Raw genomic sequence first — 14797 nt, 5'->3', positions numbered from 1 at the left:
ATGAAACTCTAGACATTCCATCCTTGACCCCAATAAAGATAGAACTCCAGGTCCTCCAAGCCCTCTGACGCCAAGAGTAGCATGGGCCCACTGGCATCCCTAGCCGATGGCACCCCTGTGATAGACTGAGGTCTACCCACAACACACAGTGATGGAAACTTTGCTCAAGTATTCTTCAAAGGGGCCAAATACTTTGAAGTGGTTGTTTTGATACAATGATCTTCTCTTCTAGTCCCAAAGTTGTTTTAAATATGTCAAAAGACCTATCTATTATACATCAGTCTTTTAAAATTTTGAAGCAAAGAAAATAAATATCTACACCTAAATCATTAGCCTTTCCTTATTGACAATAGTCATATCTGTTTAAAGTAGCAAGACATAAAATAAACAAACAAAAAAGCTTTTCTGCCTGTTGAATCACTTTTTCTAATGATCTTCCAATAATACATTCTTCTTTCATAAAAAGGATTTGACCATTCTAATTATTTATGAATTCTTCATGGAGATTCATCTAAAGAGCCCCGGTGGGAAGAAGAATATGTATGGATATCAAACACTGATAGAGAACTCATTATGTGCTGGACACTTTTCTGAGCACTTTACATATATTAACTCGTATGATGCACACAATACTTCTAGAGAGTAGAGAGTATGACCATATCCATTTGAAAGTCAAGAAAATGACTTAACCAAGGTCATTCAGGGAAGTGGTGGAGTCAAAATTCAAAAAGTTATTCTGTCTTCAGAATTTATTCTCATAAATACAGTAACAGTCTTTCTCTTAAGGTCACCCTGAGTCATTCGATAGGAAATGATAAGTGGGATAAGAGGAACATCAGGTTACACAATAAGGATATACAAAGATTCTTGTTAAAAAAGATGACAGAAGCAGTAAGTTATATGAAAATGAAGGTGGTCTAAAAAGCACAGCTCAGAGTACCAGAGAGTATAGAGCAGGTCTCTCCAACACATGAATCGTACTGATCACAGAAAAGTATACTGCAAAGGAAGAAACAGTTTTGCAGAGCAGAATGCCTTTCGAGACTTTGGTGATGATCCAATTTAAGCTATATGTCCTGCCATTTTCAAACACCAGTGTTTTGTACTCACCTTACCGGAGAATCTACCTTGACTTCTGTTTTAATCTTCACTGCTTGCTGCAGAATGTATTTAAACATTTTCCTACTCCCTTGAGACTCATTTTGTTGAAATTTTAATCTAACTCTAGGATAAAAAAAAATGCATGTAATCACTTGAGGGAGAGTACCGTGGGTCTCTGGAATTTACCATTGAGAAAAATCAGAAAGTATTTTGTGCCTGTATCTAACTGAATAAATAAATTAGATACTATCGATAACACTGGAAATCATAAATATGCTTTTGTCAGCACCTCAGCTATATACTATCATGCATGTATTAGGTATATTACACACACACACAATGCATGAGTAAATGAAAGAATGACTTCCTAGAGAAATATTATTTAATATTTGACAATACAGCATCCATTATCCAAGATATTTCTACTGGGTATATAATTATGGCTTTATATAAGATAATGCTTTATGACTTGTCTTGTTTTTGCCAATGTATCTGTGGTAAATCTTTTCTTCATCTGTTCATAAAGTATCTTTAATCTCTGTTTTTAAGGATTTCTCTTTATCATTGGTTTGTAGAAATTTGAATGTAATGTTGGTATAATTTCCTTTCTATTTACCCTGCTTAGAATAATTTTAGCTTCTTATATCACACGCACACACACACACACACACACACATATACACACACATATATATATACATGTACATATATGTAAATTATCAAATAGTGGTTTTTTAATGAATTTGAAAAAAATTCTGGCCAACATTTCTTGCAGTGGCTTTTCTGCTCTCTGTACTCTTTTTTTCCCACTTGAACCTACATTTAAATGTATAGCATGCAGCTTGTTACTGTTTTACACTTAGTGTTTCTCCAATTTCTGTTTTCTCTCTGGCTTCATTGGGGGTAGCTTCTATTGTGACATGTGTAAGTGTAGTTGTCATTTCTTTTTCAGCTGCTGTTACTCTCATCCCATATATATATTTGTTTGCATCTGTTATTGTACCTTAATTTATAGAAATTCCATTAGGTTATTTTTAAATTTTTCATTCACGTCCTCAAAAGGTGAGGGTTTTTATTAAATCATTCTGTATATTGGACATATGTTTAATATACTTTAAAATCCTTGCTTGATAATTCTATAATCTCTGTCATTTCAAGACCTATTTTAATCATCGCCTGGTGGGTTCACACGTTTCTGCCTTCACATATGGACAGTATTTGTAATTGGATGCTAAATATTGGGAATTTCATATTAATGAGTACTATAATTTTTGTGTCTTCCTCAGATAATGTTAAGTTGTAAACCATGTTAAACGATGTTAATAATGTTATGAACAAGGGTTATTTGGCTTTTTTTGAGACTTGTTTTCAAACTGTATGAAGAGAACTTTTACCTCTGAGATTTCTTTGGATGCCCAGGTATTGAACATGGACTCTACACTCCAGCTTTCTGAAATTCTCCTGTCTTCCTGCCCTGTGTGATCTCTGGAATTGTTCAGCTTATATTTCCATGCTCATTCTTTTAATCACCTGTGGACCTTCACTGTTGGCATGCCCAAGTTAGTGTTGAGCCACAAACAAAGAAGACCTTGTAATCTAATAACTTTAAATGTAAATAAATTAAATTCTCTGAAGATAGGGATTGAAAGAATGGATTAAAAAATTATGATCCAGCTCTACATTATCTGCAGGAGACTTACTTTGTTTACACTGTGTTGTGGGTTCAGAAAATACAGTGAAAACAAGATTGAGAAGATACCTACCTACCCCCACCAAAAAAAAACCTGACAGAAACAAACACATACTTGGTTTACTGACGCAACGTTTAATAAGTGTCTTCAGTGGGACAAATGTGAGGTTCTATGGGATAACTAAAAGAAACTTTGAATCAAAAGCAAGGAACGTTTTGGGTGGGTGCATTTTATTAAGATACAAAATATCAACTGAATATATATAAATAAATTGACTGAATATAAGAGAAAGAATTTGTTTGTACCTTACAATTAGTTTCTGTTCTGGAGCCAAAAAGAATATAATTATATCTATTAGATTATTAAGTGACATTTGCCTTTATCATAGTTTATTAGAACAATATTCCATATTGAATATTAGATACAAGTTTTGCATTGATTCTTAAAGACCCTGTGGAAGGCATTCTTTACCTCTTTGTTCCTTAAGCTGTAGATCAAGGGGTTAAGCATGGGGATCACTAACGTGTAAAACACGGAAGCCATTTTATCCGTATCAAAGGAATGGGCAGATTTGGGCTGCATGTACATAAATAGTAGAGACCCATAAAACACAACCACCACTGTCAGATGAGAACCGCATGTGGAGAAAGCTTTTTTCCTGCCCTCTGCAGAATGCATTTGAAATATAGATATAAGAATTAGTATATAGGACACTAGGACTACCAGCAGCGAAGAGATCAAATTAAATGCTGAAAATAGTATGATCAACAATTCTATTTCTTGTGCATTTGAGCAGAGCATAAGTAACAAGGGAACATCATCACAATAGAAATGACTGATAACATTAGAACCACAGAAGGTCAATGTAAAAATCTTAATAGTGAACATTAGAGCCTGAAAGGTGCTATAGAGGTATGGAATGCCCACCAGCACATGGCAAAGTCTCTGGGACATAATAACATTGTAGAGCAGAGGGTTACAGATGGCCAAATAGCGGTCGTAGGCCATAGCTGACAAGATGAAAAATTCACTGATAATGAACATAAGGAAGAAAGCTAACTGTGTGGCACATGCACAATAAGAAATGGTATTTTGATCCACAACAAAATTTACCAGCATCTTGGGACAAATGACAGTAGAATTACCAAGGTCAATGAAAGCCAGGTGTTGGATAAAAAAATACATAGGTGTGTGGAGGCGGGAGTCCACCTGGATCAAGGTGATCATCCCCAGGTTGCCCACCACTGTGATTGTGTAGATGACAAGGAAGACCCCAAACAGGGGAACCTGAAGCTCAGGCTGCCTTGTGACTCCCATCAGAATGAACCCAGTCAGGGACGTTAGATTCTGTTGGCCCATTTAGTCCAGTTAGCTCTTCTAGGAAGAAACAGAGAGGCTGCTATCAGCTTTCATGTAGTATCATTTAAACATATTATAATATTTATAGACAGAGTGTAGATTTTTCTTTGTGATGGGGATAGAAAAACAATTCCCCCATCTGATTTTGAAACTAAAAGAAATGATAGAACCTTCTGCTTCTCAACAGGAGGGATCCCTATGAAAGACATGCACTGATACGGCTGATTAAACTCTGAATAGAGTCAACAATATTTGGAACATATCCGTGATTTTGATAAAGTCACATAAGTATTGATATAGATTTATTAGGCTTTATTTCATCTTCACAATGATATCACAATTTTTCTTTAGTATACTTCCAATTTTGTATGAGAATTCCAGTGAAATTTTGATATTCTTAAAGAAAGAAGCAGAGTAATATGGAGCTAATGAAGCTTGAGATTTAAATTCCCTCATAAGCATTTTCGAGGCCCTGGGTGGGGACTTAGCAATGATCTAACAAAGTGACAAATCTTTGTAAAAGTTGAAAATGTAAAATATTTTAGCCTTTTAGCCTTGATAATTAAGGCCACTTTCTCTCTCCATTCCAGCTTCTGCTCCATCATGCTTCAGCTAATATCAAGATGCACTGGCATGTCTGCAGGCATGTGGGGTCCAGTAAAGGGAGATTGAGTAAATAATACTTTATTTGATGGTTAGTGAGTATATCTATATGTATCAGAATCAATGATGCTTATCACTGAATAGTGCTATCCATTTTGGTGGTAAGAACGGCTTTTAAGAACACTCCTACCACCCATAGGCTGAGATATATGTAGAATTTCATTAACAAAAACGTATTTATAGATTTTATGATGCTTTGACTATTAGTTTGTTTACAAGTGAATTTTAAGATCATTTTTTTACTTTAAATAAACATTGACATTTACACCTCAATTTACATGTGTAATTTTTATTTCCTTTTTTTTTTTTTTAAAGAAAACTGTCAAATTAATATAAGCTTCAAAATGCACAATATTTGGATGCATTGCTGAGGTGCCTGGTGGCAAAGTTGGTTAAGGATCTGACTCTTGGCTTCAGTTCAGGTCGTGGTCCCAGGGTCCTGAGCTCTAGTCTTGCATCAGGCTCCCTGCTCAGCAGGAGTCTACTTAGGACTCTCTCTCCCTCTTCCTCTGCCTATCCCCTCCACCAAATAAATAAATCTTTAAAAAAAATTATCTATTTATTTGAGAGAGAGAGAGCATGAGCAGGGGAAGGGAGCAGGGACCCCAACATGGGATTGGATTCCTTGGACTCTGGGATCATGACCTGAGCTGAAGGCAGATGCTTAACTGACTGTGCCACCCAGGTGCCCCAATAAATAAAAGTTTCAAAAAAAAAAAAAAGATGTAGGTCCCTTTCTGCTAAAATATACAATTTATATCAGTATTCAGGGATTTTTAATATTGAATTTTACATGCTATATTTCCTCTAATATGGTTATTTATATTCATGAATTAATTCTTCCACTGTGGATATAAGGTCTATAAAGCATTTTAACATATTTATTTGAGCATTTATTATATCAATTTATTCCTTGAATTGTAGAATGGGGTATATGTAGAGTATAACACTGTGATTTGCAAATATTTCAGTGATAAGTCTCTCCTTTTTCATTTCATAAAATTTACATGGAAAGTCAGTGAAGAAAAATGATTGAAGACAGTGAACCTGCTTTTGCTTAATCCACCAGGATTCCCTTCCTTTCACACTCAGTTTCTCAGTGAACATGTAGAATGCTATAAGCATGATTTTCAACTGGAGAAGTAATTGGAGTTGAACATATTTAGTTAGTTAAATGGAGAATGGAATTACTATAACGTAACAAGATATGTAGCTTTAGCTTGCCCAGCTATCGGTCTGAATGGGTCAAGTTTGACACTTCTGCTGATCCCATGGAACTCCTGGGGACCTAACCTCAAGGTCAGCTGGAGTCTGAAGCTACTTGGTGGCAGTTGGCAGAGTTCTAAGAATCTGCTAATTTTTAGTGTTGATGTAGCCAGTTTCATCCCAGGAATGGGCACGGAGGAATGAAGACATACTGGAGATTGGTGAACCACTTCTATTCCATTTTGCTTGATGATATTGTCTACTGTTCTTCCACTGGGTCTCACCCAAATTCAAGGCCCTTCCTCTTTCACAAATAAGCGCCACGTGTTGTAGGACCTGCTATCATGGGTTTTCCCACAGAATGGAAAATGCACTGGGCTAACCAAGGAATTCAGAATTCCAGTACCAATCCTAACACTTTGAAGTCTTTAATGTGTTGCTAAGAATTATTCTAGTGAGTTTATTGAATTTATCTCCTTTTCCAGTGTCAGTTATTACCTCCCTCTGAAGACGTCTGGATTATTTTACCCTGCCCATTCTTTTTTTCATATTAATTTTTTTTTTATTGTGGTAAGAATACTTAACATGAGATCTACCTCATGAAAAGATGTTTAAATGTGCAATAGTGTATTGTAAACTATACACACAATGTTGTATAACTCATCCCTAGATCTTCTTCATCTTGCGTTAACTGAAACATTGTATCTGTTGATTAGCAATTCCCCATATGATCTAGAAACCCTACTTCTTTTTTTTTTTTTTTAAGATTTTATTTTTTTAATTTGAGACAGAGAGAGAGAGAAGCACAAGCAAGGGGAATGGCAGACAGAGAGGGAGAAGCAGGCTTCCCACTGAGCGGGGAGCCTGACATGGGACTCGATCCCAGGACCCTGGGATCATGACCTGAGCCGAAGGCAGACGCTTAACAGACTGAGCCACCCAGGTGCCCAAGAAACCCTACTTCTGAGTATTTATCAAAAAGAATTGCTATTAAGATCTTAAAGAGATAGTAATACCCTGTCCATTCTTTGTTGAAAAGGATATCTGATCAGTTTTGAACACCATGATGTAAACATTTTAAATACTTCCATTTAGGGCTATTAGAGTACACAGGATATAAAAATATGCAAAGAGATGACTTTTTAATCTTTAGGCATGGTGATATTAGTAAGGAGTTATTTGAGATTCAGGGCTTTGTCCATAACTCTTAGAAGTTATTCTATTTTTTGCCAGTCTACATAATCAGTTTGTAAAGCCCATTCTGCACAAATAAAATAAGTAGTAAGTAGCCCAGTTGGGAAAACAAATGAATAACTAGAATATCTACACGCTTATGCCTGTGCATCCTTAAATAACAACTATTTGTAGTTTATAAAATACTGCATGGGAACTATATATCTTAAAATACTCTTCTTCAAATAATTTCACTGGATATATTTATAGGAATGGATATTATTAAACATTATATAAGACATATACTAAAAATTATTTTCTGTTTATCTGAAATTCATACATAACCTTTCATTCTGTATTTTATCTAGGAATGCTAACCTTAACAGTTTACAGTTGGTGAGACCAGTGATGATTTTCTTCAGATATTTCTAACTTCCTCTTCACTTGTAATATCCACATTCCACTATTGATTCTCACTAATCAAATGGATCTATGACATCTAGTCAATTCATAGGATTTAGTGCCCTAAAAAGACCATTCCACCACAGGAAACTACAGTTAACAAAAAATGTAATACATTTTTGTGGTGTATTAGAAAGAATCAGCTGTCAGTGACCGAAAGAGTGTCTATGGTTGGAAGCCAGGAATCATGGAAAATTGCCAAGGCCCTGGTGATAATCAAAATTAACAAGTCCTAACCACTCACCTTTAGTGAACTGGGTTTTCTTCTTCTAAATTACTTTTGCTTTTTCTTTGGGTAGGGAGAATTTATGCTTCTCTTCTCCTTGTGAGGCTCCCTGAGGAAGTAGCATGTAATTCATCCAGATGATGATGCCCAAATCAACTGAGAGATTTTTTAAAATTGTTATGTGTTACCTACCAATTATCCAGGACACCCTACATATTCCCTAGTGAAAAATGTAAATGTAAGGGACAACTTGAGGAGAAGAACAAATAACATAAATGATCTGGAGAGTTCCATGGAGACTTACATGATACAAATGCACTCATTTACACATTGTTGATGATTAAAGTAACAATGGAAAATACTTTGACATCAGCTTTATCTCAGTAAAATTGGAACAGTTCCAAAAACCATGGATAAATTTGAAAATAACATCATAATCAAACAGGATTTTTTTCTTTGAATTTATTATTCAAATACAAATATATCAGTGGCCACTGGGTTAAAATATGCCATTTAACGTCAGTAAGATAGATATTATTATTGCCATATTCAGAGGACACCAAGCTCAGATAATTTGCCCAAAGTCACATGGTTGACAACTAGAAGATTTTGAAATTAAAGCCTCATCTTTAAATGACTAATATACATCCCTTGTCCTTTTATATGGCAAAACTGTAATAATGTTGTAATGCACTGAGTTACTATAATGTTTACCTCAATGGTAGTGTTTCCTCAGCTGAGATCCCACCAACTTTGGATGCTTAGTGCAAACTCATTAAGAGTAAAATCTATTGTCTTGTTTTCAAATTCACTAATTCTTTTTCTGCAATGTCTAGTCTGCTGTTAAAAAGTGAATAATCAGGGAAATTAAAATCAAAACCACACTGAGATACCACCTTACGCCAGTTAGAATGGCAAAAATAGACAAGGCGAGAAACAACAATTGTTGGAGAGGATGTGGAGAAAGGGGATCCCTCCTACATTGTTGGTGCGAATGCAAGTTGGTACGGCCACTCTGGAAAACAGTGTGGAGGTCCCTTAAAAAGTTAAAAATTGAGCTACCCTATGACCCAGCCATTGCACTACTGGGTGTTTACCCCAAAGATACAGACGTAGTAAAGAGAAGGGCCATATGCACCCCAATGTTCATAGCTGCATTGTCCACAATAGCCAAATCATGGAAGGAGCCGAGATGCCCTTCAACAGATGACTGGATTAAGAAGCTGTGGTCCATATATACAATGGAATATTACTCAGCTATCAGAAAGAACGAATTCTCAACATTTGCTGCAACATGGACGGCACTGGAGGAGATAATGCTAAGTGAAATAAGTCAAGCAGAGAAAGACAATTATCATATGATTTCTCTCATCTATGGAACATAAGAACTAGGATGATCGGTAGGGGAAGAAAGGGATAAAGAAAGGGGGGGTAATCAGAAGGGGGAATGAAACATGAGAGACTATGGACTATGAGAAACAAACTGAAGACTTCAGAGGGGAGGGGGGTGGGGGAATGGGATAGACTGGTGATGGGTAATAAGGAGGGCACGTATTGCATGGTGCCCTGGGTGTTATAACGCAACTAATGAAGCATCGAACTTTACATCGGAAACCGGGGATGTACTGTATGGTGACTAACATAATATAATAAAAAAAATCATTTAAAAAAAATCCAAATTTTATCAAGAGAATTGGCATTCAGAGGGGAGGGGGGTGGGGGATTGGGATAGGCCAGTGATGGGTATTAAGGAGGGCAGGTATTGCATGGTGCACTGGGTGTTATGCACAAGTAATGAATCATGGAACTTTACATCAAAAACTAGGGATGTACTGTATGGTGATTAACATAATATAATAAAAATATTATTATAAGAAAAAAGTGAATAATAAATGTTCATGTCTGATATTACCTCCTAATAACTCATTTAGGTTCTCTATCATATTTCCTGTTTCTCTTTTTAATATTTGTGTTTGCCTTTAAATTCTTGCAAACATTTGCAACTGTTTTAAAGCCCTTATCTGCTAATTCTATTATTTCTGTTATTCCTAGGTCTAGTACTGATGATTTGTTTTTACTGGGGTTATGGATACATTTTCCTGCTTCCTCCACGTGCAGAGAAATATAACTTTGCATGCTAAACATTGCAAACATTCTGTAGTTGAGTAGGGAATTTTTAAATCTTTTTTAAACAGTGTTGAGTTTTATTTTGGCAAGGAGTTTGTTTACTTTTATTTACTTGCAAATAGACTTAATCCTTTTGAGAGTTGAAGTTGAGCTCTGTTAGAATGGAGTATAGTGAATCCTTTCCTCTGGGGCAAGTTCTCTCTTTTGGTGTCTCCATTGGAAGCCCTTAGATATTCAATGTTTCCTCACTAAGATTTGACAGAATTTGAATGTATCTCGCCCTGTTCGAATCACTCCTTTTCTCATACAGATCCCTGGTAGACTCTTTTTTCCTGGTAGTTGCTCCTGATCTGGGCTTATGGGGTCTCACTGTAATATGTGCACTTTAGAAGTCATCCAAAGTCTCAAACTCCATGCTACCATCTTAATCACTTTGCTTAGGTCTTTCTACCCCTGTAAACATCTAGGCAGCTGAGTTCCTAGAGGAATGTCCCTCTGCCTGTTTCAAGGACTTGTCAATGAGCTGTTAGATAGTAAGGAAATTTTATAATTTTTCTTCTGCCTTTGTTTCCCACATCACTTCTCATTATGCCCCATGATCATTATCCACTCTTTTTCAGATCAGATTTCTACATATTCTGATGTAAGCGTCTTTGGGAAGATATTTATTCCTCAATCATTCTAGAAGTGAATATTCCATTATTTTTGATAACCCCTTATCTCCAGTGCACAACATAATGACTAGAGTCTATCATCCATCAGTGAATATTAGTTTGATGAGTGTAAGTGATTTGGAAAGCAAAGGCAAAAGAAAAAAAAATAAATTTCCTTACTTCCTACAGCCCATTGACAAGCCCTTGAAACAAATATTGAGTAAACTTCTTCTGGGAGCTCAGCTGCCTCAATGTTAATACTTTGCTAAGGGCAAAAAGCAATCTTAGCTTAGCATTATCCCAACCCCCCAGGATCCTGAAAGTCTACTTTAATGTATAAAAATTCCTTTGGAAACTTCTTTTATCTCTAACCCCCCCCCAAGGTGCATGTTAACAATCATCCTCCAAGCATATGACCCACTGATCTATATCCGAAGGGTCTCATGACTGAGTTTTTACTAAACAGTAATAAATGGCCTTTTCCTAACAATAGCTTGCCCCCTCAAGGTCCTAAAAACCTTGTTTCCAAAATACCTGGGAGGCTCATGCTATCCCTAACCAGCTCCCAACTTGAAAGTAAATAATGGGCTGTTCCTCATGACCCCAGTGCAGCTCTTTCTGCCCATGGGTCCTGTCCCTGTGCCTTAATAAAACCAACTTTTCGCACCAAAGATGTCTCAAGAATTCCATCTTGGCTGTCAGCTGCAAAACCCAACATCTTCCCTACATCATAAACACTGACTCTGAACAGGATTTCTAGCAAGGTTTCTTCCAACCCATTCTGCATGTTAAACTGACAATAGAGATAGGTGTCCCAACCATCAGAATTTGCTTGTTTACCGTGTGTGTCTGTGTTGCTCTAAAATAGTAACATTTGTCAGTTTCCTTATCTTGAACATCCGCATAAAGACAAAGTTTGTAACAAGCCTAGAAACGTCTATTTATCATTTCAGTAATTGACTTTTCTATTGAACAGATTATCTTCATTGTTGTTCCTATTATATTTTACTGATTTCAAAAATCTCCCCATCTTTTGCTTGATATTTCCTTAAGTTCTTTGCAGCATTTTAGTTAATAACACACATTAGGGAGGTATATGAACCACGGGAAAATGTAAAGTCCCTTGAGAAGCAATGTTTCCTAAGGTTTCATTAGTTACCCTATAACGTGGAAGTGGTACTAGAGGTCCTTAGAGGCACATGTAAAGTGTGTATTTATAAATAGCTGTCCCTTCTATCCAAATGTGTCCTCTTAGAGGAAAAAATTGAATATGTTAAAACTGTATTTATCAGTTTGTTATTCTGCTTGTCGTTCATTAATAGATAAGATTTGCCTTCAATTATTTTACCTAGGGTTATCTTCACATATATACTATTAATATAATAACTCTGTATACCATATAATCATTAACTTAAATTATTTTTGACTAAAGACTGAAAAGCAGACAAAAGGGTATGAAGTTTCTAAAGTTGAAAGTTTAAAATATTTTTTGGTAAGTTCAATTTATTTTGTAATTTTTTTTTTTTCTTTGAATTTCCTCATATGTAGTAGATCAATTAGAAAATTTGTTTTAAATCTGATAGAATCATATGAGTCTTAAAAATGTTAGAGGTCATTTCATCTAACTCTGCATTCTATCATTCAATTCTATTTCAATATCATCTTTAATTTTGCAGAGGACGGGCATTGCTGAAAAAGTAATGTAATCAAATTTCTAAATTCCCTTTGGAAGTGCCATTTTTTAAAAATTATGCAAATTCTAACCAATACAACTTTCTGCAGCAATGGAAATGTCTATAATTTGTGCCATTCAGGATAATGATTACTAGTCACATATGGGTATTGAGAACTTGAATGGGGACTAGTTCACAGAATTGAAATTTGATTCAGTTTCAGTTTCTATGTAAATATTCACTTGAATAGTTACTGCATAAGATAGTTCAGATGTGATGGACAGATGTTATATTCAGTTTTGAAAATCTGGGATTAACATTATTTGCTGAAAGGACTCATACATTTGGCAAATGTTTGGGTAGCTTCTAAGCAGCATATGAGAAATTGTGAAAATTTATGGGCTAGTAATTTATCAAAGAAAATGTTAAATCATCCATATGCATTTACATTTAAATGCCATTTAAATAAAATGGACCAGGGATTTAAAATTGGGGAAAGATAAATTGGCTGATTAAAGTTTTTTTTTTCATGATTTATACTCATCCACATCTTCCTTTTAAAAAAACCTCACATAGCAATTGCCTATAAATATATTGTTTACCTACCTACTTATCTATCATTTATTACCTATCTATCATCGATCTATCCATCATTTATCTCTATGATCTTTCTATTATATATCTATCTTACTATCTTATCTATAATTTGAGTACTTATACACTCAAAGCAACATTTAACATTTTGCTTGCAGTATCTCCTATTTTTCTTCAATAATTATGTGATATAGGTGGAATTATATTCGGTCTGAGAGATGATAAATGAATTTGCTGAAGTCAGTAAGTGATAGCAACATATTTGAATCATTGGGTTAGTGTTAACCATTTCTTTTTCATGGCAAATAAAATATATTACTTAAAATAAGTCAAAAGAACATAAATAAGCCAAATTTTATCATTGTTTTCATTTCATTTCTAAAAACACACTTTTAACTTTTAAATGTAGAATATGGGAGAGTTCTATTCTATTATGGATCTATCAATTCTTACAGAAATAGAATACAAGTTGAATAAAACTAATGAAAATTGGATTTAGAAAACCAAAATCGTCATATACATTTATCACTGTATGAAGGATATGAGAAAAGTGTTCCAGAGCAATTATTGTGGCTACATGCATTTTAAATTTTATCTCTTCTATATATATTGTGTGTGAGAGCTTGTATAAACATAGACCTATATTTATATATGCATGTACATAGCAAATAATTAAGTACATTAAATAGTATACACTTTATCTGTATAAACATTTATATAATAACAAGTTAATAGCAAAAGTAAATATATAATTTATTTATTCAAAGCCTCAGGTAACTTCTGAAATCTTCTAACTGTTCCATTTAGGCAAGACTTAGTGTTCAGTGCTCTGGATCTCAGAGAAACTGATTCCACTGAGGGTGTCTTTCCATGCTGCTCATCTGGAGGCATCAGAAGAGGCCAGAGATCCACACACTTGAAGGAGTATCATGGCATCATCTTGAAGGTCAACCCCTGCCTTATAGTCTTTGCCAATTCTCTGGTTATATCATAGTGCTTTTGTGCAAAAACTACATAGTTAACATACAGCTGATTTTAGATATTCTTGTAATTTACTTCTTTTATATTTAAAAATGAAGAGTTGAAAACAAGGCTTGAATTTAACTTTGCAAATTTCTTTCACTTGCCCTTAGTGTCCCTCATGCTGCTATCACCTGCCCTATAGAGGCAGCACTTCAGAACAGACTGACATTTTGGAGAGCATAAATGCTTTTGCACATATTTCCTTATGGGATAGAATCATAAGGAACACTGAAAAAAAATTGAGAATCTAATCAAGTCCCTACTGTTATAAATGAGAAGACTTCCGGGCTCTGGGTGGCTCATTGGTTAAGCATCTACCCTGGGCTCAGGTCATGATCTCAGGGTCCTGGGATCCCCAGAATCTGGTTCCCTCCTCAGCGGGGGTCTGCTTTTACCTCTTTCTCCCACTGCCCTTCCCCCCTATGCTTGCTCTCTCTCTTTCTCTCAAATAAATAAATAAAATCTTTAGGGGCGCCTGGGAGGCTCAGTCATTAAGCATCTGCCTTCGGCTCAGGGTGTGATCCCAGAGTCCCGGGATCCAGCCCCGCTTCGGGCTCCCTGCGCCACTGGGAGCCTGCTTCTTCCTCTCCCACTCCCCCTGCTTGTGTTCCCTCTCTCCCTGGCTGTCTCTCTCTGTCCAATAAATAAATAAAATCTTAAAATAAATAAATAAATAAATAAATAAATAAATAAAATCTTTAAAAATAAATAAATGAAGAGACTTAGATTCAGCAAAATAATAATTTATTCAAGGACACACCTCTATATATGCTTCGATTTGTCTTTAATAAATACCAGATTGTCCTGTTCCTTCTAATCCCTTGTTTTTTCATCCCAGATTTCAAG

At 35.5% G+C, this 14797-nt stretch overlaps 1 protein-coding gene across 1 annotated transcript; it reads right to left on the bottom strand.

Moving 5' to 3' along the window:
- Positions 1–3209: 3209 nt before the first annotated feature.
- On the bottom strand, positions 3210–4151 carry LOC100469276 (olfactory receptor 8K5). The gene has a single exon (XM_002926881.3). It carries the CDS (start codon positions 4149–4151, stop codon positions 3210–3212), a length of 942 nt encoding a protein of 313 aa, XP_002926927.1.
- Positions 4152–14797: the final 10646 nt, after the last annotated feature.

The sequence above is a fragment of the Ailuropoda melanoleuca genome, chromosome 16, assembly GCF_002007445.2.
Source record: "Ailuropoda melanoleuca isolate Jingjing chromosome 16, ASM200744v2, whole genome shotgun sequence".
Taxonomy (NCBI): Eukaryota; Metazoa; Chordata; class Mammalia; order Carnivora; family Ursidae; genus Ailuropoda; species Ailuropoda melanoleuca.
Note: the sequence above shows the minus strand (reverse complement) of the source record. Positions and strands in the feature narration are given on the sequence as shown.